The 25,480-nt window shown below is 42.2% G+C and overlaps 1 protein-coding gene across 1 annotated transcript in view; it reads left to right on the forward strand.

The window, feature by feature from the left end:
* KIAA1958 (KIAA1958 ortholog) overlaps positions 1–15,473 on the forward strand; it is a 53,358-nt gene extending 37,885 nt beyond the window's left edge. Inside the window, 1 exon segment of the mRNA XM_039566613.1 lies at positions 12,662–15,473. Coding sequence (XP_039422547.1) covers positions 12,662–13,707 — 1,046 coding nt within the window. The 3' untranslated portion in view covers positions 13,708–15,473.
* Positions 15,474–25,480: the final 10,007 nt, after the last annotated feature.

Raw genomic sequence — 25,480 nt, forward strand, 5'->3', positions numbered from 1 at the left:
ATAGTTTCCATGCAATCTCTGAAGGTTATTTGCCTGTAGCTAGGAAGGAAAGAAAAGGACTATTGCAGCCAGGCCCCAGCAGTTTTTAAGGATTCATTTTGTAGAGCATGCCAAGTTCAGCTGACAAGCAGTTGAGAATATTCACTGGGATTCTGAAGAGAGGAATTATTCTCTATATAAATATATATTTTTCATTCAAAGTACCATTGCACAAACAGTATTAAGGAAGACGGTGTGTTATACCAGAAGACAAACTGCCCGTTTCAATGAATGGTTGTGTTCTGGAGCATCACCATTCATTTCAGACCTAGAAATATACCCTGTCCACCATTACCCTAACATGAAAGGCTGAAAAGCAAAAAATAGGATGCGCAAGTGAAAAGTAGAAAACAGTAATTTTTGCAAACCAACATGACCGAGATGCTATGTTCTCCCTTTCTCTAAAGGTGTCTTAAATAGACAACTGTTTTGTGCGAAGTGCTCTGTTTTATGATACTGGTGTATAAAAGAAGAAAATAAAGCCTCTGCTGGCTCCAGCTCTCCTGCAAACATATGGGAAAAAACAAACAAAATTGGACACATCTGTACTGAACATCACTTTAATTTTAGGAAATAGATTATTTAACACGGTGCTTTTAATCAGAGATCTGTTTCTCTGTGTGATCTTTGAAATTGTTTCATTTTGGAGCTATTTTCAGCTTATGATTTGTGAGTCTTTAAGAAAAGAGAAACAAGGCAGAGTCAGATTGGGATCTGCAGAGGAGATGCAGCACAGCAGCCAAGAGGGATGCTGACCCTGGAAAGGCTTCAGACACACACTTCCCTTTTGCACTTCAGATGGGATGCTGGGACAAAAAGGGCTTGATGGTTTAGATCAGGACACTATCTGAGAGTGATTTTCCACTTTGTGTGAGGCTGGTACTTCACTAAACAGGCCCAAGAAAGTGATCATTCCCCTGTTTTGGGCATTGGTGAGTTCTCACCTCAAATCCTGTGGTCAGTTTTGGGCTCCTCACTCCAAGAAAGACTGAGGTGCTGGAACATGTCCAGAGAAGGGCAACAAAGCTGGGAAAGGATCTGGAACCCAGACTGATGAGGAGCAGCTGAAGCAACTGGGGTTGTTCAGCCTGGGCAGCCAGGTAGGTGTTGGTCTCTTCTCCCGGGCAAGTGACAGATGAGAGGAAATGGCCTCAAGCTGCACAAGGGGAGGTTAAGGTTAGGAAAAATTTCATCATCAAAAGGGTTGTAAAGCATTGGAACAGGCTGACCAGGGAAGTGGTAGGGTCATCATCCCTGTGAAACTGTTCAAAAAAATGTGTGGTTATGGTGCTTGAGGCGATGGTTTATTGGTGAACATGGTGATTGTAATAGGTAGATGGTTGGTCTTGATATCTTAAAGGTCTTTTCCAACCTTAACAATTCTATGATTCAATGATTCTATACCTACAGAAGGACTACTTCACACATGTTTTCAAGATCTAAGATTTTAGTAGCAGTAGTCCTTGGGAATAACTGTTTCACCTGTCTCAGTGATGGGAACATGGCATTTTTTTGCATAAGCTGTTCTGTGAAGCCACTACTCGTTTCTCCGATTTTCTTCATACCTAAATTGTATCCCTCTTAGAGAGTCTTCTTCTGTCATGTCATCTTCTTTTTGTATTTGCAGTGAACCTAAAATCTGCTTGAGCATGAAACAGACCAGTAAAAATATCTGAGTATATTTTCTATCTCTCCAAGCAAGACAGAAATTTGGAATACAGAAATTCTTGTTTGAATTTTTCCAGAAAAGAAAACACAGGCATGATGATATTTTAGATATTTTATCACAGCTGGCACAGCACTGACCAGTGCTTGCTAAAACATTCAGATCCTGGAAGCACTGAAACATAATGAAATCTATCTTTGTTTGATAAAGTATGCTTAAATGAAGCATATGCCCATTCCAGGAAGTGTTGAAACAGGCTATTAAATCAAAGCCTCAAGAGAGAGAAAATGGAATGCCTGCTTTCTGTGATGAATCTTTCTTGCTGGGGCGCTCCACAGGGTGGTCACAGAAGAGCTGCTTTCAGCACTGGGTGTTTTGAACAGCTTTAATGTGGCTGGTGGCCTCTGTGGAACGTTTGGGCAGGGCTGTGTTTTCATTTCCCAAATGAGTCTGCTTTTCTCTGGAGCCATGCCGTGCTGCCCTTTAAAAATGGAAGGATGCTGCAGATCACACAAATGTTGTGTTAGACACAGCAGTTCCCAGGTCATGGTTCCCACTGAATGCTGCCCCTGGCGGGAGCTGGGAGCAGGGCTTCCTGCAGGCACGTCTTATAAAAAGTGGTGCTGAGGACTTTGCTGAGTCTGATTAAAACTTCATGTTATTAAAGCTTTGCTTAATTATACATTGATCATTAAGTGCATTGGCTGCGTCTTACTTCTGATATATACCTGTTAATCCCTTTAACTCTAATTGAACAGTAAATGCGCGTACACGCACACAGAAATTCTGCATGTGTTCCTGTTGATGGAACTGAGGGTGACTATCACAGTGACACTGTGATCTGCTGTAGCTTTTCATTAACTAGGTCTTCATGATGAAAACATCACTTGAAACAACAATGGATTAATAATGTTTAGTCAATTGCTTTCTGCTTTGTACTTGGAAAGGAAAAATTGAAAGAAAAAAGCTGGTCTTCTGTTTTGTTCAGAGAAGGAGAAAATGTATTCTGAGCTGTTCTACCCCAGGTCACATCACCCCAGTGCAACAGCTGAATGTGCTGTATTACTGTATTATTTCAACCAGGAAACCTGTACCCAAAGATTGAGCCTGTGAAAAAAACCCAATGTTCAGCTCTGACCGTTGAATAGCTTGTTTCGATTTTCTGTTTACACTCACTTCTGTTTTCACTGGGTGTATGCCTAATCTCTGCTTTCCTACAGTGACTGGTCAAAGATAGCAGTATGAATGCGCCAGAGAAGCACTGATGGTTTTTTATGGGAATAGTTCCATCCTGTGCACAACTTGGAGCACTATTCTGATTGTTATGGGCTCTGTCCTTCAATCATGTTGATGTGCCAGCTTATGGAGATTTTTTCTGTCCTTTGCTCCTAGCAGATGGAGCATTGCCACTTGTTTGGGACTTCATTTCTTGCATGACTATGAAGCCAAGAAAACAAAATAACAGACAGGGGCAGTATTCTTAGCATTACAGAACAACATTCATGCCTATATGCTGATAGACATTTTGGTTTTTTGCTCAAAAATTTACATTTTATTTTTCCTCTCTGTATAAAGAATTGGCTTTATGCCTCTGTTTTCCCTCCCCCATTTAAGATAGTCCTCAGAAAACTTACTGTTTGACAGTAACTTGTCCCATTTGCCATTCACTTACAGAATTGTTGAATACATCAGACTGTTTATTGTGCTAGTGCATATTAAAATAACCATGTATATGTATAACACATCCATAATTATATCCATTAAACTATAACCCATGTGACCTCTTAGATTAATTGGTTTGTGTCAGTTTTGGTATGAACTCATTCAGTAGCAGGGGAACTGATTGTTCATGTCCTATATAGAAGAACAAATTATTTCTATGGAAATAACAAAACATTCCTGACAGGAAAATTCTGGCAGTGTAAATACAGAAGAGCAATAATAACAGTATTCTGAGCAGCAGAGCAGGTAGGTAATTTTTGTATGCTCTCCTGAGTGTGTACATAGCTAGAAAACATCTGAAACTCCTCATTTTATTTAAAGAGACTTTACTCAAGTAGAGCTGCAAAATGTGACTAAATATTTACTCAGTCAAACTGTGATAAATTAGGTTTAAACATGTATTCAAGGACAGAAAGAAATGAGTTGTGCTATGAACAGCGGTCCAGTTCTTGATGAATGTGCTTCTCTTGCAGGTTTGTCTCCTCACTGTGCAAAATTTCCAGCAGCTCCTGCACCTCTTGGGAGTCCTTGTCTTGGCAAATGCCTAGGTGTGCCATGTTTAGTCTAGAATAAAGTGGTCTTCCATCAGCCAGGGTGTGTGAGCAGCTGCCTAGCAGAGCATCTAACGCTTGAGGGCTGTCCTCTTCCTGCAAGCTGGGATGTATTCATGTCGCTGCCCTCTGCCCAGCTTTGAGTCTTCCCCAACCTTTACATTTTAAACTTCCGTCCCTGTAATGTGATGAAAGTTGTGTTTGTAAAATAAAGTTCATGGTTGTCATTTTTTTCTGGAGTGTGAGGAGGAGAGAAACAGAAAAGCAGGCTAAAAATCCACCTTAAAAGCTATTTCACTTGAAGTGTTAGACTTCATTCTCTCTGGAGAACTGTGTAAAGAGCTGCTCCTCAAATACTGCTTTCTGAGCCAGCAAAGAGAAAAGAAATATGTGTGTTAAAAGTGTACATGGAAATTCCTTGTGAGGTTGTAAATTGTGAGCTCTTCACAGAGTTTGTGCCCTTCATAGCTTGCTTCACTCCTACTGGACAATATACAGTGAAAGGAAAGGTAAAAACACATTGGTCTGGCTGGGCAAAATCACCAGCACAGAATTTCAGAAATGATACATCAAGGTCACTAACAAGGCAGTTGGAATACCTTGCTAAATTAAAGAAAAAATACTGAAATGCAGTTCTTTGGAGTGCATGTGCTGCAATCTGTATTACCAGAAGTAAATGGCACGAGCTGCCAACACATTTCCTCTTACATCTGCAGTAGATAGTTCAGCCAGAACAGAAAAGGGTTCTTTTTGATTCACTACCAATGGCACTTCAATAAAATAGAGGGAAAAATGTCTGCAGTCTTTAATAAGCAATATATCAACCAAGTGCTGTCAGCCTGTGTAGAGAGTTTCACAGTATGATTTATTATGTTAATTACAGTCATGTGGGCCTCATGCTCTTAAGTCTGAAAATGCTCACATTCTCAGCTTGATTTAAGAATATGCTTTGGCCAAGACTTAAAGTGCAGCTTATTATGATTAATGTAATAAAATATTTATTACATTCTCCTTTTCTTTGTTTCTCTGCTTGCTGCCCCAGTTAGACTGACTCATTTTGAAACACTGATATAAATTAGATTTCAGATGATGAGGACTCTCATCTGTTTTTAATCTCTCTTTGGTGTTGTTTTTTTCATATCCTTTGTTCTTATTCTCTCTTCTCTCCCCCTCATCTTTATTTCTCTCCCATATTTCCCAGTTCTGCTTCTCAGCTGCTGTCTAGAGTGAATCAAAAGCAGGCAAACTTCATAGCCCTGGCTCATCCCTTCCAGACCTCTTGCGCTGCTTTCTCAACTATGCTTATTAAAGGTTTTTCTTAAATGTGATTGCATTAAAACTGGTGGTACACTGTAGCTGAGAACATGCTAAACCTCTGGTGATGTGAAGTAGCACATTTTACATGTTTTACATTAAAATTCTTGTTAGAGAAGACTGAACTGTAAGGGGATACATGGGCCCCATTTCTCATTCTTCTTCCACAGGGCTTTCAATTGCAGAGGGGCACAAAATTCCACTGTGCCAAATATTCCAAAATTATATATAAATTTATACCCGTTATTTTGTGCAAACCAGCCCAGTAGTTAAATTTCTGGCTGAGCAATCACTGCTTCTGAGATCTGTTTACACATCTATAAATCTGATTTTCTCTGTAGGAACATGGAAAGGTGGAAACCTTTCCGGAAATGTAGATTCTTGGTTTTGTTATGTAAGAAATGGATTTTTGCCCTGAGAACTGTAGACTTAATTCAATAAAGGAGGTGTGTCTCAGATCTTTACAGTTTTTTTGCTCCACGTTTTTGATTTTTCTTCTTGTTTTCTTTCCTCTTATCAGCTTTTGAACCAAGTCACTGTATGCATATAAATTTTATTCAGTTCCACCTTCTATACATATAATGACTTAGACCAGTTAATTTTTACGTAAGCAGATACTTAAATACAGGGACACCAATCCATAACACACTTAAAATATGCTTTGTTGAATTGGAAACTTACTTGGGAGAAAAACTGATACTCTGCTGAGGATGTGTATGCAACACTTTCTGGACTGGTGCTGAGCCAGGTCCTCTTTGAAAACAAGTGCATCCCTTCTGCTGTGCATCAGCCAGGTTTCAGTACTCAGGCTAGTGTAGACCATTACAATCATTTCTTTAATTCTTTCTGCCACAAAGCATTAAATAACTAACCTACTTTGAAAAGGCAAAATTTCTTTATGTTGCTAAGGAGTCCTGGGTAAAAAAAAAAAAATGTTTTCCAGGGTTAAATATTTATTCAGAAGAAAATAATTGTCAGAAAGTGTCTCTTTTCTTTAGCTTTAAACTGAAACCAGTACCTGCAGTTTTCTAATGGTGTTAGCCATTAGTTGTTTGGAAATCATTAGAATATTATATGGCTGAATACAAATATGCATGCTCAATACACAGCTGAAATTAGCTTCACATTACAGGTAATGTTTTCCTACTTACCAACTCCAGCAGCACTCCCAGTTTCACCAAACTACCTGATTTGTTTAACCTGAGCTTTGAAAAAGTAGAAATTGTATCTTAGAAGTGAACATTGTTGAAGGAAGTTTAGTCAGTTACTTTGACGGGTGGAATGGGGTTTCACTTTATTTTTAAAGTTTTCTAATGTTTTTTTTTTGTAGTGTATAGAACTCTAAGTGTGGCTTTTATATCCTCCACCTCTATGAAGAGTTGAGTCCCTGAATGTCAATTATATAAGGGTCCAAATAATTTGTTTTTATATACCTCCTGTAAAGATAATAGCTATGGAAATAAAGAGTGGGATGAAGCATGGCAGGTAGACCTGGTGATGGTTGCAGGCTTGGTTACAATCCTGGTGACTGACTTGGAACAAGCCAGATTAAATAGCAGATTCCACTCCAGCTGCCAGCTGAGTGTATATTGCCTGCACTATTGCTTTAGTACCAGATATATGGGTTTCTTAGAACTCCTGCAAAATATTTTCTGCTTCTGCTGTTCTCCATGCTGTGTCTGAGCTGTAGCATCCTGTTGTGCAGTGTTGCAGTGTTGGGTAAGCCTGGGAGAGCTGGAATTGGTGTATTTCTTCCTGTCAAATGGAGGTGGAATCTGGGTAAATATCCCACTGTGTGGTGGTACAGAGGAAATTCATCCCATTTTGCATTGCAGCAGTTCGTGCCAGTGCATCTCAGAACAGCTTCAAAAGGAGGTAGGTAACTGTATGGCCTCATACCCCAGAAATGCCACTGTTAATTGTTCAGTGGAAGAAGCGAAATGGAAGTTAAAACTGGAATGCAGCACTTCTGTTTTGCACTACCATGACGAAAGCAAAACCAAACAACTAGATGAAGTGAGCCAATGGGAACACTTTTTGTTTAGAAAATGCCTTTTTAGAACCTTTGTGCTGGAATGGCTCAGATGTCATGTACATCAGGTGGAGAAGGAAGATGGCTTTGTAAAAATTGGAGTTCCTGGGGTGCTACTGTTTTGCACTGTTCATTAGCAATCGCTAGTACCCTCTGCAAAAAGAGGGTGACCCAGTCAGTCATAGGAGAACGTAACTTCTTACTCGTTTATCATGGCTACAGATTTTCTGACATCTGAGGACTGTGCAGAAGTCTCATTAATATCGATGTGTATTTTATTATTGGCTTTGCCAGCAGCCAAACTGCATCTCAAATCTGTTCAAGCTGTTGAGAGAAAGTAGTGAAAGAGAACACAAACTGGAAATAAGCACTAGTGTTTGAGTGAGCATTCATTATCAGACCATTCTATACCTTGCAAAAATTGTTCAGGTGACTAAAGTTTCTTTTAGTGACTTTACTTAATGGAGATACCATTGAATAAATATTCCCATACTCATTTGTCCTATGTCCTTTTTTCTTTGTCATAATCTAAAGCTTTTTAATTTTAGAATTGTAAAACATTTTGCTGATAATTTCATTGGAGGAGGTTAACTGAATAGAAGTATAATTTTTTTTGCCAAAAACATAGTGTCATTCATAAGGGGATATTAATTAATTAATTTCTTTCATACTACAGATTTTACGTGCTAATGAAAGCCTTTTCTGAGAATGTTAAACTGGAGTTTAACATATTAAATGGTAAAATAGAGTTTAACTTAATGTAGTGGGAACAGGGAACTTTAACTGTTAAACAGAATTTAGTAACAACATCAGAGGGGTAGGGCAGAAATTCAAGAAAAATTACAGATGCACTTTCGTCTACTTATTCTCAGGATGTTTCTGCAAATGTTTAGAGGCACTTCTGTGGACACCTTCTGCACTTACCCTCACCCTCATTTTTGGCAGCAAGACATGAGAATGCTGGGTTATTCTTGTGATATGGTGAAAATCGGCTTTCTAAGATTTGCATGCAGCAATATTCCGGGATGCTGTGGTATGACAGTGGTATTCAGCTGGTTCTGACAGGGAAGCAGTAGCACGGCTTCCAGGAGGGCACATTTGTCAGAGGCACATGCAGCTGTTCCCCATTGTGACTTGACCATAACTCCTTTGAACAACAGAATGACCTCTGCTCACTGAGACTGTAGATTTGAGGGTGTTGTTTGCATATAGATACCTTCTTGAAACAATAGGGGACAGGAGAAAAAGGTAGGAGCAGGCTGTGGTTTACTTGAACTGTTTTAGTGGGCTGCATATTGCCACAGCCTGAAGGTTGGATATCGCTGCTTTTCAGGGATTGCAAAACAGGGGCAACAGCCAACCTGCAAGGTGCTGGGGAGTGGAGAGAGGGCACTTAGCTCCAGCATAGAGATACGTGGTGCTTCGTGTGTGGTTAACTAGGCTTTTTCTCTTGAATGAAAGCGTATCAGTGGAAGCAGGCCTGCTGCAGAGGCATTTTCCTAGTCAGGACACAAATTTGGCAGAGAAGACTTTGGCTGGTGATGTGATTACCACCAAGAAAACCCACCTTACATTTAATGTGCGTCTGTGATATCTCACTGCTTACCATATGCAGAGTTTAAGACTGTTCGCAATAATAACTTAGGTTTGTGACTCCCACTGATGTCACAAATGCTCTCTGAACATTAACAATCTGTATCTGTCTATCATGAAAGCAAGTGCCTTTTCCCCCTGCCATATGCAATTACAGAGGTTATGTCCTTTTCAGGGAGTCCAAGTGTGTGTATGTGTGTGAGCTGATATTAAAACAAGCCTGAGTTTGATAACTGTGCTGATAATATTAAGTCTTGGCTGCGTTAAGATCAGATTATGAAAAGATCAGAAAACAGCTGTTGCTCTGTGGGAGAGATCATCTGATGGTCATGGGCTAGCCTGGGACATCCCGCTCCCACTAGGTTGTCTGTTTAATCTCTCCCTGGTCACTTTATCTCTTTCTCTACATTTGAACTAGAACATCTTAAGTACTCATCACTTTTTCAAACTCATGGTTGGGAGTTTACCCTGGACCCCCCAGTAAGGTGGGTTTTACTGTCTTTTTCTGCCACACTCTGGTTTTCTTGGAAATGAAAGATGTGGGATATGATAAGAAACTCAAGAGGTATAACCAGGTCCTTTGTGCACTGATGCAGCTCAGGGGACAGGACCTCAGGAAATGCATCTCCAAATCAATTCATTTTTTCATGCTTCTGGCTGTAGTCTGTAAAACAGGGGTAACAGCACTACTAGTTCCAAAGACTGCATTATGACAAGGAAAAGACACTAAGGAGAGCTTGGCGTCATAGATCAATGATGACAATAATTTCTGGTTGATTGGTTCTGACCAACCAGCTGAGAGAAATTAGATCATAAAGCAAGAGTATTTGTATTCCTAAAGCCTAACAACAGAGACATACAGAAGACTATAAGAAAGGTGAAAACATATATAACACCTCTCCATTCTTTATCACCATCAATTTGCAGCTTGGGGACGTTCTGATACAGAGGTGTTCTCTTGTATTGAGAAGCGCTTTGTGGCTTTTTTTTCTGTGCTTTTACCCAGTTTTGGAGCCCATGCACACTGAAGAGTTGATGATGCTATTAGCAGTGGAGGTCCAAGAGCAAACAGGTTTATGTTTGCAGTAGTCAAGGAACTAATGTAGATCCCCACCAGTGTTTCCAGTAGTTTCCACCAGCTCCACAGAACAATCAAAAGAGCTTTGGTCTCTATTCAGCAAGGTGCAGCAAAGTGAGACAAAACAAACATCTGGGAACTGTTACATGGGAAACACCCCACATTTGTACCATGGTGCATAATACATTGCCAATATCTGAGCGGTCTCTTAGGAAGAGGATAATCCACTTTTGCTACTTCAGCCTGGATTCACAGCCAAAGTGAATGTAGCTCTCCTGATGTGGCTGCATGAAAACCTGACCCATTATTTTTTAACATTTCCCACCTGCCTTGTGAAGTAACACACAACACACCACTGCAGGAATGCAGTGTTTCTGGGGTACTATGTTGCTCATGAAAGTTGGGAGGATCTTTAATTCAGCATGGGTTTTATAATTGTTAGCTGCAGATAGGGCAATTTCCTTTGCAGATTAAGGAAAGATGCTGTAATGTAAATGACTGACTGGGTGTCACTGCTGTGTTGTGACAGGCTACTCTCTAAGAAGAAGTGATTGATGACATTTATAAAACTGAGCCATTATATGTGCTGTTTGTATTGAAATGGAACTTAGGATGTGGGCTGTCAGTCAAAGCACTGATTACTTACACAGTTCTATAATAAGTGGTGGTGGGTGCAGTGAACAAAACACCAGAGTAAATGTTTGTTTTGGAGCTTTAAATAGGCCTGTCTCTTTGTTTCCAGCCTGCATCTAGCCATACTAAAAGGATCTATTATGTACATTGCCTGAAGCGTGAGGCTTCACTGCAGGCTGCTAGGAGTGCTTTGATACTGACATCAGTATTAAAGTGAGTTTCTGAATCAGGAAGGTGACCTTTCTTTTTCCCCTGGAGCACGGTTCAAGCACCTCAGTGCTTTGTGGCACCATTTTTTTCCTGCCTACAGAAGCCCCCAAAGACCTCAGTTGCAGATGGCCACTTCTCTGTGCTTTGCAGAGGATTTAAGAAATCCCTCTAAACAGGTGAGTGCTGTGGATGCAGGAGGCCTCACTCTGAAGACACAGGAACTGGTCCTGAGGGTTATAAACTCAGTCCTGTTTCTATCCTGCTGGGACGTGCTGGGGCAAGTCACTCCCCATGCCTCCGCCTGCAGGTGTGGTATGGAAGTGATGGGATGAACTTCCTTGAGAGTCACCCTGTAGATTGGTGGAAGGAGAATCTGCCCAGCTCTGCCCCAGTGTTTCTGCACCACGTGGAAAACTGCAGGTGAGGTAGGGAAGGAGAGGCTACCTCCCTTTCCCTGCTGCCTTCTCCCCTGTTAATAGGCTTGCAGGGAAGAGGAGCAAGTGTCTGAACACTGGTGCAAAGCCAAGGCTCTGCTACTCAGCCTGACATAAGCTTGGCCTGAATGGCAGAGAGGCAATGGGAGCTTCACCTGGTCTCATGCCACTTTGTGTGTGTATGTCGGGTGGGAAACACCTGGTGAGTGTTGCTATGGCACTGCTAAAAGGATGCCAAAATGTAAGAGTTTTGCTATGAGACCAAATAAAAAAGAACTTTGGTTTTTTTTCTCCCTTTTCTGCTTATTAAGTGAAAGAGAGACAAAAAGTGCTCCACGTGCGGTTCCAGAAAACAGTGAAATAATTGAATTTTCCTTCTTTGCATTTGCTGTTAATTTTCTAAAACCATTAAGATTTTTCACATTCAGAATGACAGTTCCATGTATATGCTTTAAGCTGCATTCTTGTGCAAACAAATAGTTTGCATATGCCAAGAAAACAGTCATTAAGAACACACATCACTTACAAGGCTTTTCCGTTTTATGCTTCTCTTATGATCAACCAGAAAATCAGCTGTCAGTAACAGATATCATAGTGGTGGCATCTGAATATTGTGTTTTGATGTGTCATTGATTGTAAGGAAATCAGGAAAGCCTTTAAAGCAACATGAAGTTGTTTCCAGAATTTGATTTTTCTGCAGAATGAAAAGACATGGTCATAATTGTACTGTCAAGGTACAGTTTGATGACATAGAGAGATTATACAATCATGCTTTTTTACATGTTTTCTGATGTGAACGTATTAAATATATTTTCTTTATTCTTGTACATTTGTAAATTGCACTTTGTTCTGCAGTAACTCCTTAGGGTGTGCTGCCTTATTTTGTACTGTACATTCTGACTATATTTATTTTGCTCTTTAAAAATGTGCCTGATTAAAGATAAATATTACTGTCCTAAATATGATGCTTTAGCTTTTTTTTGGTAGGAAAAAAATGTAACCAGTACAAGCTGTGGTTTCATAAGTGAAATAATTCTGAGTGAGCTTATTCCTGTGTCTGGGCCCTGCACACAGCATTGTGATCCACAGAAAATCCTTCACCTTGCCTTTATTGCAAAAGCAGATTGCCTCTTAATCTCAATGATTTTCACAAATCTCCATGCACAAAACTGTGCCTCGGTGTCATGAGGAGCTCACTTTTTGTGTCATATAGTGTATCATTTGTGAAATTGAAGTTGGCTTTTCAGTCATGTCAGAGGTATCTAAAGATGTTTCCCAGAGCCCTTTGTGAAATTAAGTTCTTTCCTTTTTGACGAAATTCAGTTTAGGAAAAGCATCACATAAACTCACTGCTTCTGCTTTTTTTCTGTCCCATTCTTCCTCTTCCAGACCAGGATGAGAGAGCAGCAGAGCTCAGCAGGGAGCAGAATGAGAAGACCATTCGGAGCACGCAGACGGCTCTCCGCAATTTCCGAGAATTCCTCATTTCCAAGTACCCCTCTGAGACCCGTGAGATCTATGTCATCCCCTGCAAAGAGCTTGATGCCTATCTTGCGTCCTTCTTTGTGGATGCCAGACAAAAAGATGGGTCTGAATATGAGCCAAACAGTCTGGCCAACTATCAGTGTGGACTGGAGAGGTATCTCAAAGAGCACAGGTATGGATACAGTATTACGAGGGATAAGGAGTTCAAGAGGTCCCAGGAAGCTCTAAAGCAAAAGCAGATAGAGCTGAGATGTAAAGGGAAAGGAAACAAGCCACACAAATCCATGAAGCTCACCTTTGCTGATGAGCTTATCCTGCGCAAAAGAGGCTTACTGAGCCGGTACAATCCTGAAGGGCTGCTGAACCTTGTGTGGCTGAACAACACTAAGGCGTTTGGACACTGCACAGGTTTCCATGGGTCGACCCTCAAGTGGGGCGATATCCGGCTGCGGGTGACAGAGACTGGGTTGGAGTACCTGGAGTGGATGGGGCCAGACAATGGGGACGTGAGTACCAAGAGCAAGAGAGGCGGGACGGACTCGCGGGTGTATGCCACCCAGCACTCCCCACAGACCTGCCCTGTGCAGGACTACAAGGAGTACGCCCAGCGGCGCCCTCCGGCCATGCGCTACGAGGATGCGCCTTTCTACCTGTCCATCAAACCCGTTGTCAACTTGGCTGCACTTCACTGGTACAATTGCCAAGCCCTGGGGAAAAACAAGCTTGCCAAGATGGTAAAGACGATGTGTGAGAAAGGCAACATCCCTGGCCGCAAGACCAACTTCAGTGTCTACCAGAGCTGCAGCACCCTCTCAGAAGCGCAGAGCAACCAGCTGGTGCTGATCTGCAATAACTTGAGCCAGCAGGCTGCCCAGTCCATGGCAAGCCACTCCAATACCGGCAACTTCATAGTGTCAGCATCCTATGACTCTTCGTCTGACACGGCTTGAGAGAACACCAAACACTTTTTTCTTTTCCTTTTTGTTTCAGGCATTGAATTTGTGCTCAATAATACACATCAACTGTGATTGTACACTATTCCCCCTCATAGCCCTCTCTCCAGTGTTAATTCACTTTATAAGAATATATAAACATATAATATATTTTTCTTTTTACAAATAAGTCAACAGAAATAGTTTAGTATTACTAACAGTATTTATAGTGTTAATGCAAAAATGAAAGGTACTTATGGATTATAATATGAATGCAGATTTTAAAAGGATAAAAATGGTTCTCAGGCAACACAGGATAGAGTGAAAATACCATTTTAAACATGCACACATTAATGAGTGTAAATCCCCAGGGAGGTTTACATAGGAATTCTGTTCTAAAGCATTTTTTCAACTTAGTGTTTTAACATGACCTCCCACAGTGGAGGAGACAAACTTAACATTGGCTGCTGCTTCTTACCTGCTAGCTTATTCTTGATCAGCAAGACCAAGAAATAAGAAATACATCAATGTAAGTTCACAAAACTGTTTACAGCATTTTTAATCTGTTTTTATTATGTTTCCTGAGGCTCATTTATGCTACAAAAATCTGGAGGTCAGCTAAACATTATTTTTAACTTTTGGGTTTGTTGATTTTCTGGGATCAAAATGTTGCTGGTGTTTAGGCTAAAAAGTATTATTCTCAACAATATGCAAAAGTATAATGGCAAAACCATTGTCACACACATAATTTTACCTCTTTAAGCATAGGTTGTTAGTATTTTGTCACTCTGTGTATGTAGTGTAAAATCTACTGACATAGAGCACTCTTTCAGTATTCTGGGAAAACCAAGAGGGCAGAAAAATCTGCAGTCTTATCCCAAGCTGTACAGAAAAATTGCATCAGCTATCTCTTAAGCCATCATTTGAAATCCACAAAACAATAGAGAGTGTAACAATATTTCTACAGAAATTTTAGAAGAATTTCTACAGAAAGTTAAAAAACTGGATAGTTTGAAGTGCTGGAATACAAATTTAACTTAGCTACACATCATCTGTTTCCATTGCAGACAATGGAAAATGTGAATGTGAATCTGAAGGCAGAATTTTGACCTTAAAGCCTTGAAATAACGAGTTCTGCTGTTCTACTTTGCCATGTAATTGTTCTACTACAGGTATGGGAAAACCACTAACAAATTCACTATTTCAGTAATCAATTACAATTCTTGACCCTTAAAATTAGGAACAGTACTTTTCCAGTTAAGTTCCACAAGGATGTGCTAGGGCTGTGGTGAGGCTTTAGACAAGTCTGCTGGGGTAATTGAGTGCCTGATGAAGTCAATGAAAGAGACAACCTTGGCTGACTTCCCCTGGGTATTGGACCAAACTGTTACTGAGAGGCTTTCTTATTTTGCAGTTTTTAATTGTTGTGTTTCCTTATGCTTGTTTGTCTGTATTTCTTCACATTCCTGCATATCCTTCATATTCTTTAGATCTGCAACTGTGCAATGACTTTAATCATCACTTATTCCAAAGAAGTAATGAAAGAAAGGTAGCAAATAGAAGTAAGCCACCTGGCACCTATAACCTTTTTTTCTGTGTTTCTAGGATGAAATGTTTCTGTGTGTGAGGGAGCTGGCAGAGTGTCTGCACCTCACTTAAGCCTTACCGAAGGTCTGTTTTGGGGATGAAATAGGTAGCAGATGTGCCACTGAAAAGTCTAAGGGCAGAGATTTCCCCTATAATAAATATCTGTCCTCCCAGGAAGCTTCATGAAGGTGACACAACCTGGCTCTGATCTCTTTTTTTTCCACATGTAGCAAGGCTGATACCAAGTTTGTGTTTCCTGTGTCTGACACGTCATGGTAATGTAACCACCAGTTCTACAGTCTTCCATTTACCATCCACTGTCTCTCAGGGTAGGCAGTGGGTTGGTGGGCACAAGCAGTTGTTCATATTGCAGAGCCCTCCTTTTGTAGCTTGGTTTTGGGGCTTGAGGCCAAATTATGATTCTACTGAAGTGACTGCAAGCTGTGTCCATGACTTTCAGTGCCATGGCATATCTGTCTTGTAGGTGAAAGAGACAGAAGCACAGAGAGATTTTAGGTGAAGCCAGAAAGACAGCTGCCCGGTTTCCAGATGAGGCCAGACATCTGTTTGCTGTTTGCACTGCCTTGCCTTTTCACAGCAGTGCTTTTAATGTGATACAGTTAAAAAGAGTTTTGCAAGGTCAGTGCTGCTGTGGGATTTCTTTGCTGTTTTCCACTGAAGACTCATGCAGTCGTTCTTAATATGTGCTGGAGTGCGAGCATTCCATGCCAAGGACCTCTCTCAAGGTGCCAGGTGAGAGCTCAACCATGGAGTCAACCTCTAGGGGAGTCTGGTTTCTCTTTCTCCCCCACTGGCACTCATCTCAACACTTCCCGGTGACAGCTATTGCTATATCTGACATACTTCCCTGCATTTCCTTTCCTGTTCTACAGTATGGGGATGGGTATCAGCTGGCCTCTGTGGGGCAGTAGATCTCTGTTTCCCACCTCTCCTCCCCTGCTCAGCCCACCCCTTTGCTCTGAGGAGGCCAGTCACTGGCTGTGCACCAGCTTGCTGCAAGCAGCTCTTTGAAGTGTTGCTTTGCGTCAGTGCTGTAATTCAGCCCCAATAGAGACCTCAGAAGAAAGAAGACTGGCACTCTTGGGTTTTGAACTGGGAGGTCAAAAAAAGCATTTCCCATGACTTTTTGACCCTACATGCTGCCTAAGTTGTTGATTACCACAGTATTAGGATGGTTTGTGCTGATGTCCAGCAGCAGTGAGGCAACATCTCTGATACCCTTGACTTAGCAGGGTGCGTCAGCAACTTTTGCTTGTCTGGTTAGGCAATAAGCAGTGGAGTATGTGTGCTTATTGTGATAGCACGATATTATCACAACGAAGGCCAGGGCCCAACTGGAATTAAATGTGGCCAAGGATGTCAAGGACAACAAGAAAGGTATCTGCAAATACATCAATAACAGAAGGAAAAGGAAGGATAATATGGGCCTGTTACTAAATGAAGGGGGGACCCTGGTAACAAAGGACGTAGAGAAGGCAGAGTTACTGAATGCCATCTTTGCGATGGTCTTCACTGGCAAGACCAGCCCTCAGGGAGCTCTGACCCAGGAGACCAGGGTAAAGGAGTGTTGGAAGGGAGACTTTCCCTTGGTCAAGGAGGGTTGAGTTGGAGAAACACCTAGACATCCACAGGTCCATGGACCCTGATGGGATGCATCCACAAGTGCTAAGAGACTTTTTGGACACTATACCTGAGGCTGCTCACGATCACCTTTGAAAGGTCACAGAGAGGTGCCTGAGGACTGAAGAAAGCAAATGTCGCCCCAGTGTTCAAAAGGAAGGAAGGAGAGCCCAGGGAATTACTGGCCAGTTAGCCACACCCCAATCCCTGGAAAGGTGAGGGACTGCCTCATTCTGGATGCCATCTCTGTCCACAGAAGAAGGTGATCAGGATAGTCAGCATGGATTCACTAAAGGTAAATCATTCTTGACCAACCTGATTCGCCTTTTACAATCAAACAACTACGTTGATGGATGAGGGGAGAGCAGAGGATCTTGTCTACCTCAACTTCAATGAGGCTTTCGACACTGTCTCTCATAGGCAAATTCAGGAAGAGTGGAGTGGATGAGTGGACAGGGAAGTGGATTGAGAACTGGCTGAACATAATCTGAGGTCATAATCAGGTGCACAGGGTCCAGTTGGAGGCCTGTTCCTAGTGGTGTCTCCCAAGGTTCAGTACTGGGCCCAGTCTTGTTTAACTTATCCATCAGTGACTTGGATGAAGGGGCAGAGGCCTCCTCAGCAGTGTCACTGACAACACAAAGCTGGGAGGAGTGGCCGATGCCCCAGAGGGCCGTGCAGCCCTTCAGAAGGACCTTGAACAGGCTGGAGAGATGGGCAGGGAGGAACCTTCTGAAATTCAGCAAAGGCAAATGCAGGGTCCTGCACCTGGGGAGGAGCAAGCCCAGGCACCAGCACAGGCTGGGGGTGACCTGCTGGAAAGCAGCTCAGTGGAGGAGCTGGGGGTGCTGGTGGACAACAAGCTCTCCATGAGCCAGCAGTGTGCCCTGGTGGCCAAGAAGGCCAGTGACATCCTGGGCTGCGTTAAGAGGAGCATTCCCAGCAGGTCGAGGGAGGTGATCCTGCCCCTCTACTCAGCCCTGGTGAGGCCACATCTTGAATGCTGTGTCCGGTTCTGGGCTCCTTGGTATAAAAGAGACATGGAACTCTGGTGCAGGTCCAGCAGAAGGCAGCAAAGAGGATTAAGGGACTGGGGCATCTCTCTGACCACACACAGGAACAGGTTGCCCAAAGAGGTTGTGGACTCAACCCTTGCTGGAGATACTCAAGAACCATCTGGACACAGTCCTGTGCCCTGTGCTTTAGGATGACCCTGCTTGAGACAGAGGACACACTGTGGTCCCTTCCAACCTTACCCATACTCTCATTCTGTGATTATAGAAATAGTTCTGTTCTGCTTTGTGATATCTGTAGTAACTCCAGCAGTGCTGATGGCAGATTGCCTGGCAAGTTCTGGTGGGGCAGCCCCACAAAGACTACTTGTTGAAGAAGTTAAACACATATGGACAGAATATGACACCCAAGTAGTATCATAGTAAAAAAAAAATCTTACTAGTTTTGGAGGACATTTAATACATCCCATTGTTCAGTCATTATTTGTGGACAGTTAAAGGAATTGAGTGACCGGAGTTTATCTAACTACCATTTGTATTAAGGCTGTGAAAGGTTGTTAACTCTCTGGGAGGGAGACTTCAGATTTAAACCACTTTCATGGTTTTGCCTCATACTGGTAGGAGAGTAGGTGTCCTAATCTCTGTATCTTAGCCAAGAGAGGACAACTCAGTTACTTGCAATTCCGACTGAAGGTATTGCACCTGCTTTGGCAGCAAGTTGCAAGCTCACAAGTGATGGTGTGCAGCTTCCCTGGTGCTAAGACACAGCAGTGTGGCCAGGGGCTAGTGCTGCCAAGTCTTACCAGCCTGTCCCTCTGCCTAAACGAAGAACTGTGGTCTCCAACCTTGGTTCTTGATACTGTGCACCACTTACCATGAAATCAAGGGCAGCGGGCAAAACACTGTCCTGCTCCTGTCCAGCACAGGCTGTGTGATGGTGATTCAGGGCAGTGGCTACAGTGAGGGGCTGCAGGTAGGTGGCTGCACTCCTGGCTACATTGTACTCCGATGTAAAAGCTGAGCTTTTGCCCCATAGTGAAGCTGCAATTTCCTTAAGATGGGGATAGTTGGCTCCAAAATGGGGCTTGCTTTTTTCCTTTCTTTTTCCTTCCTTTCTTTCCTGCCACTCACCTTTCTTTGATTTGATGTTAGAGCTTGTCAGTGAGTGATTTCAACTCAGTGTCCCAGAAAAAAACACAGTGAAAAAAAGGGGGAAGTCAGATAATTTTCTGACAACATACTGAGTTGAATCTGCTAAAAAATTGAGATGCAGACCCAGCTGGGGAGACAGAGGATGGTGTTTGCCTACCAGCATCATTAGGCTGGCTCAACTACTGCATCCCATTGGAAACCCATGAAAAGGATAATACAAATTGAGACCCTTATGGGTCATTTGCAGATGTATTGGATGCCTTCAGAATTATCTACTGGCTTTAGGGATATTTGCTCAGTGCTACCAAGAGCAAAATTTGGCCTTGAACTTAAGATGAGAGGCCAAGTGCCAAAGCACAGGCTTGCACAGTTCAAAGGAGTCTGCACCAATGTTAGTGCTGACTTTCCCATGTGGCCTTCTCAGGACACCACAATAAGAGTAAAACATGGGGATTATACATGGGTGTCACTGGACTGATCTGGATGCAGCTGTGCAGAATACATGCATTTGGATCTGTTCTTGTGATTGCACATGTAGATGGGCAGAGCTGTGGACACTTTGGATGGTGTAAGCTCTGTTGTATTAGTCATCCATGCATGTATTTATGATATTGTAGTTTTGCACAATGTTACATGTGTCATGCAGTTAGTTGGAACTCAAGTCTGTGATATCTGGGTGTCGCAAACATTTTATTTTCAAAAATGTATTTATGCAACAAAATGTATTTTTAAGTGCAGGAGAATGAAATACTGTCATGGACTACACTGTAAACTAAATTCCAAGGGATATCTAAAATAACAGCACATACCTTGTTCAGTTGCATAGTGCAATAAATCTATGATAGCAGCATCAGGGCTGCTGACATAGAGGATAATCTAACAATGGAATCTGTGTCCCTGTTGCACATTCTCCTTCGTGAAGAGTATCAACACTTTCAGGCTGCTTTTAGAAGCTGCTGTGTGCTGGTATTCAGTCTCTACAGCATTGTTGCCCTCTTAGAAAGCTGTGTAGAGAATGACATGCAAGCAATGTTGTACTGTTGTGTGTTTGTGTCTTAGGTGTTTGTGACCAAATGTTGTTCTGCTGTTTGCGCAAGCGATGTGGGGTGGTAAGATGGGGATCAGAAAGAGCAGGTGCTGTGTCACTCTGGAGCCCAGGCTGCCCTAAGGACTGAGACAGCCTTAAAGGAAACAGATTCCTGTTGCACTAGGTTTCCTCCTGCTCAGCTCATATTTTACCCTTTCTTGTCATGTCTGTGTACATCCCGTAAGTGCATTGACCCGACTAGCACATGTGGTGCATGGGCTGATCATTCCGTCTGACAATTAGCTGCAAATGACTGTGATTGACTCACTGATCTTCCCCAACCCCAACAGCCCCTCTCCTCTCAACATTCCTGATCCTCAAATATTCCTCTTTCCTGGTGTCTGCACCATGGGGACTGCTTTGTGCAGGGCTGCTCTTGGCTGGGAGCCCTGCCCATCAAGTGACCTTGTGCTTTGGGGATAACATGCTCAGGGCGGACCACCTCGCATGTGGTATGTGGGGTTGTGGGATACTGCGTGCAAGCACGCTGGAGGCTCGCATCTCTCATGCTGGAAGTGCTCTCCTTCCCTCTTCTGCTTTTTGTGAGAGGCTTCCAAGTCATGAAATGAGATTAAATTTACTCCTGTGCAGAGGACCAGGCCAACATCTGTGTGCTGTTTGGCCCTCCACTGACACAATGGACTGGCAATAGGGCTGAGATGACTGGTCCTCAACAGTATGCAACTTTTGGGCTCCCTCTTGTCATGGAGAGGAGTTCGTCTCATGGTGCGGACAACAGGGCGTTGGGATCCATCCAGCTCCCTGAACTTCCAGAGGCAGTGTGAATGTGTGTTAAAAAAGAGAACCTACAGGATGCAGAATTGTCATTTTATTTGCCTGAAATGAGCTGGTTCATCCCTCTCGGTTAGGGTAGAGAAGGACTTCTCACTATGAAACATGGCAGGAAATGGGTCTGCTCTTCTTACTGAGGGTTCTTTGCTAGATGTCACCATGAAGAGATGGCTTTTTCGCTGTCCTTGTTCTTAAGGGGCGGGATGTATTTCCTCTTATTTCTCTGCTTTCCTGTGTGTGCTGAATCTGCCCTCAATGCTGAGGAACAATGGAGAGACAAGACCATCCATCGTAAAGTATGGCTATATTCCCAGCCAAAAACTTGGAACTATGCTTTCTGGTGATGATCCTCATATGCTGAGCCATGCCTTGGTGGCTGGGGACACCATAATAGCTGGTGTCGCCCAGCACATCTCTTTGCTTTGTGCAGAGCCAGCATGAAAGTTGCTGCACTATTCTCCAAAAACAGAGAGCCCAAAGGCTGTTTTTCAAGGACATGCCTATCAGCTGGGCATCTGCAAGCCAAGGGGGAAGGCCCTAAGCTCAACTAAATGAATACTTTCTAAAGGATAGCATATGACAAACACATGAGGCTGTGCTTTATCTCTTCAAGGGTTTTGGAAAGCTAAGGGTCCCCAGGGACATCAGTGCTCCACCTCTTTCACAGGGGCATAACTACAGCCGGTGAGGGAGTGGCCCTTCTGAGGACAAGCTGGGCTTCTCTGAGCCCCCAGTGAGGTGCACGGTTGCACTGCCTCCAGCTTGACTCCTGCAAACCAGGTTCCAGCCTGTTCGTCCCCACTGCACTCTGGCTGACGCCCTGCAAAGCCCTGTTGCCGTTGTTCTCCAGCACCTTGACTCTGCCTGGAAGCAGCAGAGAGACATTTACAGTGGCAAAATCCTGCAAAGCCATGAAGCCCCACACCCCAGAGACACCTGTGAGCTTGTTGAAAAGTTTGACACTATCCTGTCAGTGGAACGTATTGAAGCAGTGGTGATGTCTAAAGCTTTAATTCCTAATCTGATGTGGGAAAAGATGTTTGCCACAAAATTTTCATATTACAGGAACTGATGGGTCTCTGTTTCAAGCAATTAATTTATTTTGTCTGTTTTCTCACTGAATTGGTTAATGGTAGTTGGTAATGCATACAAAATTGCATTTATTTTATTATACAAATGCCACTAAATGAGTTGTCTGTGCATTAAAAAATGGACTTGCTGTTTCAAAGGGATTAGGATGCTTTTGGCTAATCTTTTGTTCTTGTGCTCAGCGTTCATTAGACTGCATTTATCACTGTCTTAAAGAAACAGTACCATTTCAGATTTCAGTCTGATCTTTTGTAATTAAAAGAGGTTTCTTTCACAGCATTTAAGGTGCTGGTGAGGTAGGTGCTATCTTTGAAATTCAGTGGGATAGTTTCAGTTGGAATGAGAAGAGGTGTTTAGTTCTTTTAAACAAAGCTTTAGGAATCCATCAATGAGTACTCTTTGGTTACTACTGTTTGATACAGTCTGTAAGTGTCAAGAAAATAACCAAACAGTCAAGTGAAAGGAAACACATCAAGAAAATGCAAAATGTTTAGGACAAAAATTGAAAACTAAATGGTTAAAATTAATTTAACAGATACTATCTTTGCCACTTTGTCACTTCTTTTTGTGAACAAGTACAACTCTGACATTGCTCATGCCTAGAATTTGATCTGCTTTCTGAAGGTTGTAATCTTGCTGAGACTGCCCTTGTTACCATTATAGCATGTTCTCAGCTGGCCTACATCATGTGGAGCTTTATGTAGTCCTTGGTCTGTTCCACATTGCTCCTGGTGGGATTCCTCTTTCTCTTCTACAATCACACATTTAATTCACATATTATATGTAAATTTCCAGCCTGAAAACAAACCAGTGCAGGAGACACTGCCTTACTTTCTTCAATGGTGGATATAGAAGGCAAGGCAATACTAAATGGCTTCAAATTGATTTTGATAACTTTTGTGTATGGAGAAAAATATCCTAGTGTCTCTGAGGCTAATGGTGCTCTGAACAATGACTGCAGTGTCAGTTGCTTTGTGGAGACCTTTGTTTTCTGCCTGGTGCTTATGATTCAGGTCTTGGAAGCTTTGCCTTCCTCAGGAGCTTTTTCTCTGGGCAGCTTGAAAGACTGGGTTCCTCTGCACAAGGGTGGGTGCATGGATGTGAAATACAGGTACAGAAGTATCCAAGGCATTCAGGGATGTGCAGGGAAAATGTGAAACGAACTGTCTTAATGAAGTCTGAAAGCTGTCAGGAGGAAATGGTGAGAACCTGATTCTGCACCTATTTATGGCAGTACCTGCAAGCTGGGTGGTGCTGCTGCCAGAGAGAATTTGTTGCCACTTTTGCAGAGCACTGTGAAAAGTGCATTCCTGTGCCACTGCTTCCACCCAGCTCATGCTGCTCCTGCACTTCCCCCCAAGCACATGACTAGCCCCACTGGAAATGAGTCTGAGGTGTGCAGGAAAGGACATCACTTGGCCATAGATATGTTGTCAGTGCTTGTTTTTATCCATGTGGTCCATCCATATCAGGGTTCACCTCGATACCTGTCCAGGCAGACCAGATATTCAATACTGGAAGAAAAAGAAGTGGCAGAACATCCAAGTGCAATGAAAGGCAGTGGAAAAGCATGGCAAACACAATGGAAGTTTTTGTCTTTTTTTCTAAAGAAGGCAAGCGTAATCCTTATCCTTTAATGTCCTACTTTGTTTTACAGTGGAATTAGAAAACGTTTTCCATTTGTTTTAATTATCTGCAGGCTTTAACTCTGCCTTTGAAAAGCATTTTTGCTATGACAACCTTTGGTCTCATGGTGAGCAGTGCTAGGAGAAACAGCTAACTCAAGGATTTTCTTTCCCTGCATGCAATGTTTAATCTTTCTAATCTTTTCATGTGAATGTATTTTTTGCCTTTTGTAAATTGACAAGATTAGCACAGTTTCTTCCAAAACAGCAGTTGACAAATATATTTTGCTTAAGTATATCTGAATTTCCACCTAACTGTGAATTCTCCATAGTGACCAATTCATTCTTAGAGTTAAACCTCTAAAAGGCTAACACTCACTCACTGACTTTAACAACTTTTTTTTTTTAAGGAACAGTTTGTAGAAAACTAGGGGTTTTTGTTAAATATTTTGTTTATTAAAAAGATTACACTGTCTTGCATAATAATAGTAATAGTAATAGTAGTAATTCTATGCATTGTGTGATTCAGTGATGTTGCTCTTGGAATTCTGCATGTTTTCTAGATGTTCTGACATTTGTATGTTTATGTGGTACTTGTAAAAATCCTAACCATTGCTGCTATAGTTACCACCATCTTAGGTAAGTGAAAACTGTACTATGAACCTGTGCCAGTTAGCAGGATTTTGTGTGTCATGCTAAAACTGCATTCTGCTGATCATTTCTTGGTTTACGCCAGTATTTAGTGCCTTCTGTAGAAGGAATCAATATGTTGTGGTAGATGGGATGTGCCAAATTTCTAGTATCTTGTCTGCACAGATGATCACTTACCAGCTTGAAGCTTAACAAAAAAGGAAAAAATAATATTTAACTCTCCATCTTTCTTTAAAGTGTCTTCTCATTGATTTTTATTTGGAAAACCTTTAATAGAGCTGAAAAGAAGCCATCTTCTCCTGCCACACCTCCTGCAGCAGTAGTCTGACAACTGTGAGGGGTATGAAGGAATGTGTAGCACCCAAATGTTCCTGTTGGTAACACATCTAGTGAATAGCTGGGTCTGCTCAAGTAATTTTGGAGCATGCTAAAATGCTATTTAATTAAAGCAGTCCTCTGATTACCATAAGAAACTGTAAGCTCTCAGCAGTTGTGAGCTGGCTCTTGTAAACAAGTGTCAGCCTGGTCAAGTGGTGGATTCCGGTCTCTGCTCTGCCTCTACTGAAGTGACACATTGCTGCCAAATGAGACTTGGATGAAATTCAAGCCCAAGACTTTTGGTCTTGTTCTTTCCAACTGCTCCCATGGCAGACAAGCCCTGTTTATCAAAATTCTGACATTGTGTTTTCAGTTCCTCTCCTACCCTCTGCCTAAAATCTAGCAGTATTGCAAATACACACAAGCGTATGCGTTTGTTTAGATCTTTGTAAGATTTTGACAGGCTGAAATTGTTTCATACTGTACTCATACAACAGAAACAGGCAAGTGGGAAATGTGAGATACTCACCTCTTTGGTGCATTTCCAGCCACCAGGCATGGTTAACGGTACCTAGGCTGGTCTTTAAGATAGGATTTTGTATGGAAAAAAGAAGAGACTGGCCATCAGTTTTCCATCTCTATTGAGACATGAAAGCCTGTTACATATCTTGAAAAGGCTTTTCAAATCAAGAGTTACCAGAAAAACTGCGTGATTGGGGAAAATTAGAGTACATTGAATTCTTCCTTAGAAGTATTGGTCTGAAGATCTCTGTCTCCAAGCAGAAAAATTTACAGCCCTTGTGATGTAAAACACTTCCAAAAGATAAAGAAGTTTA

Source organism: Corvus cornix, chromosome Z, assembly GCF_000738735.6.
Source record: "Corvus cornix cornix isolate S_Up_H32 chromosome Z, ASM73873v5, whole genome shotgun sequence".
NCBI classification, from domain to species: Eukaryota; Metazoa; Chordata; class Aves; order Passeriformes; family Corvidae; genus Corvus; species Corvus cornix.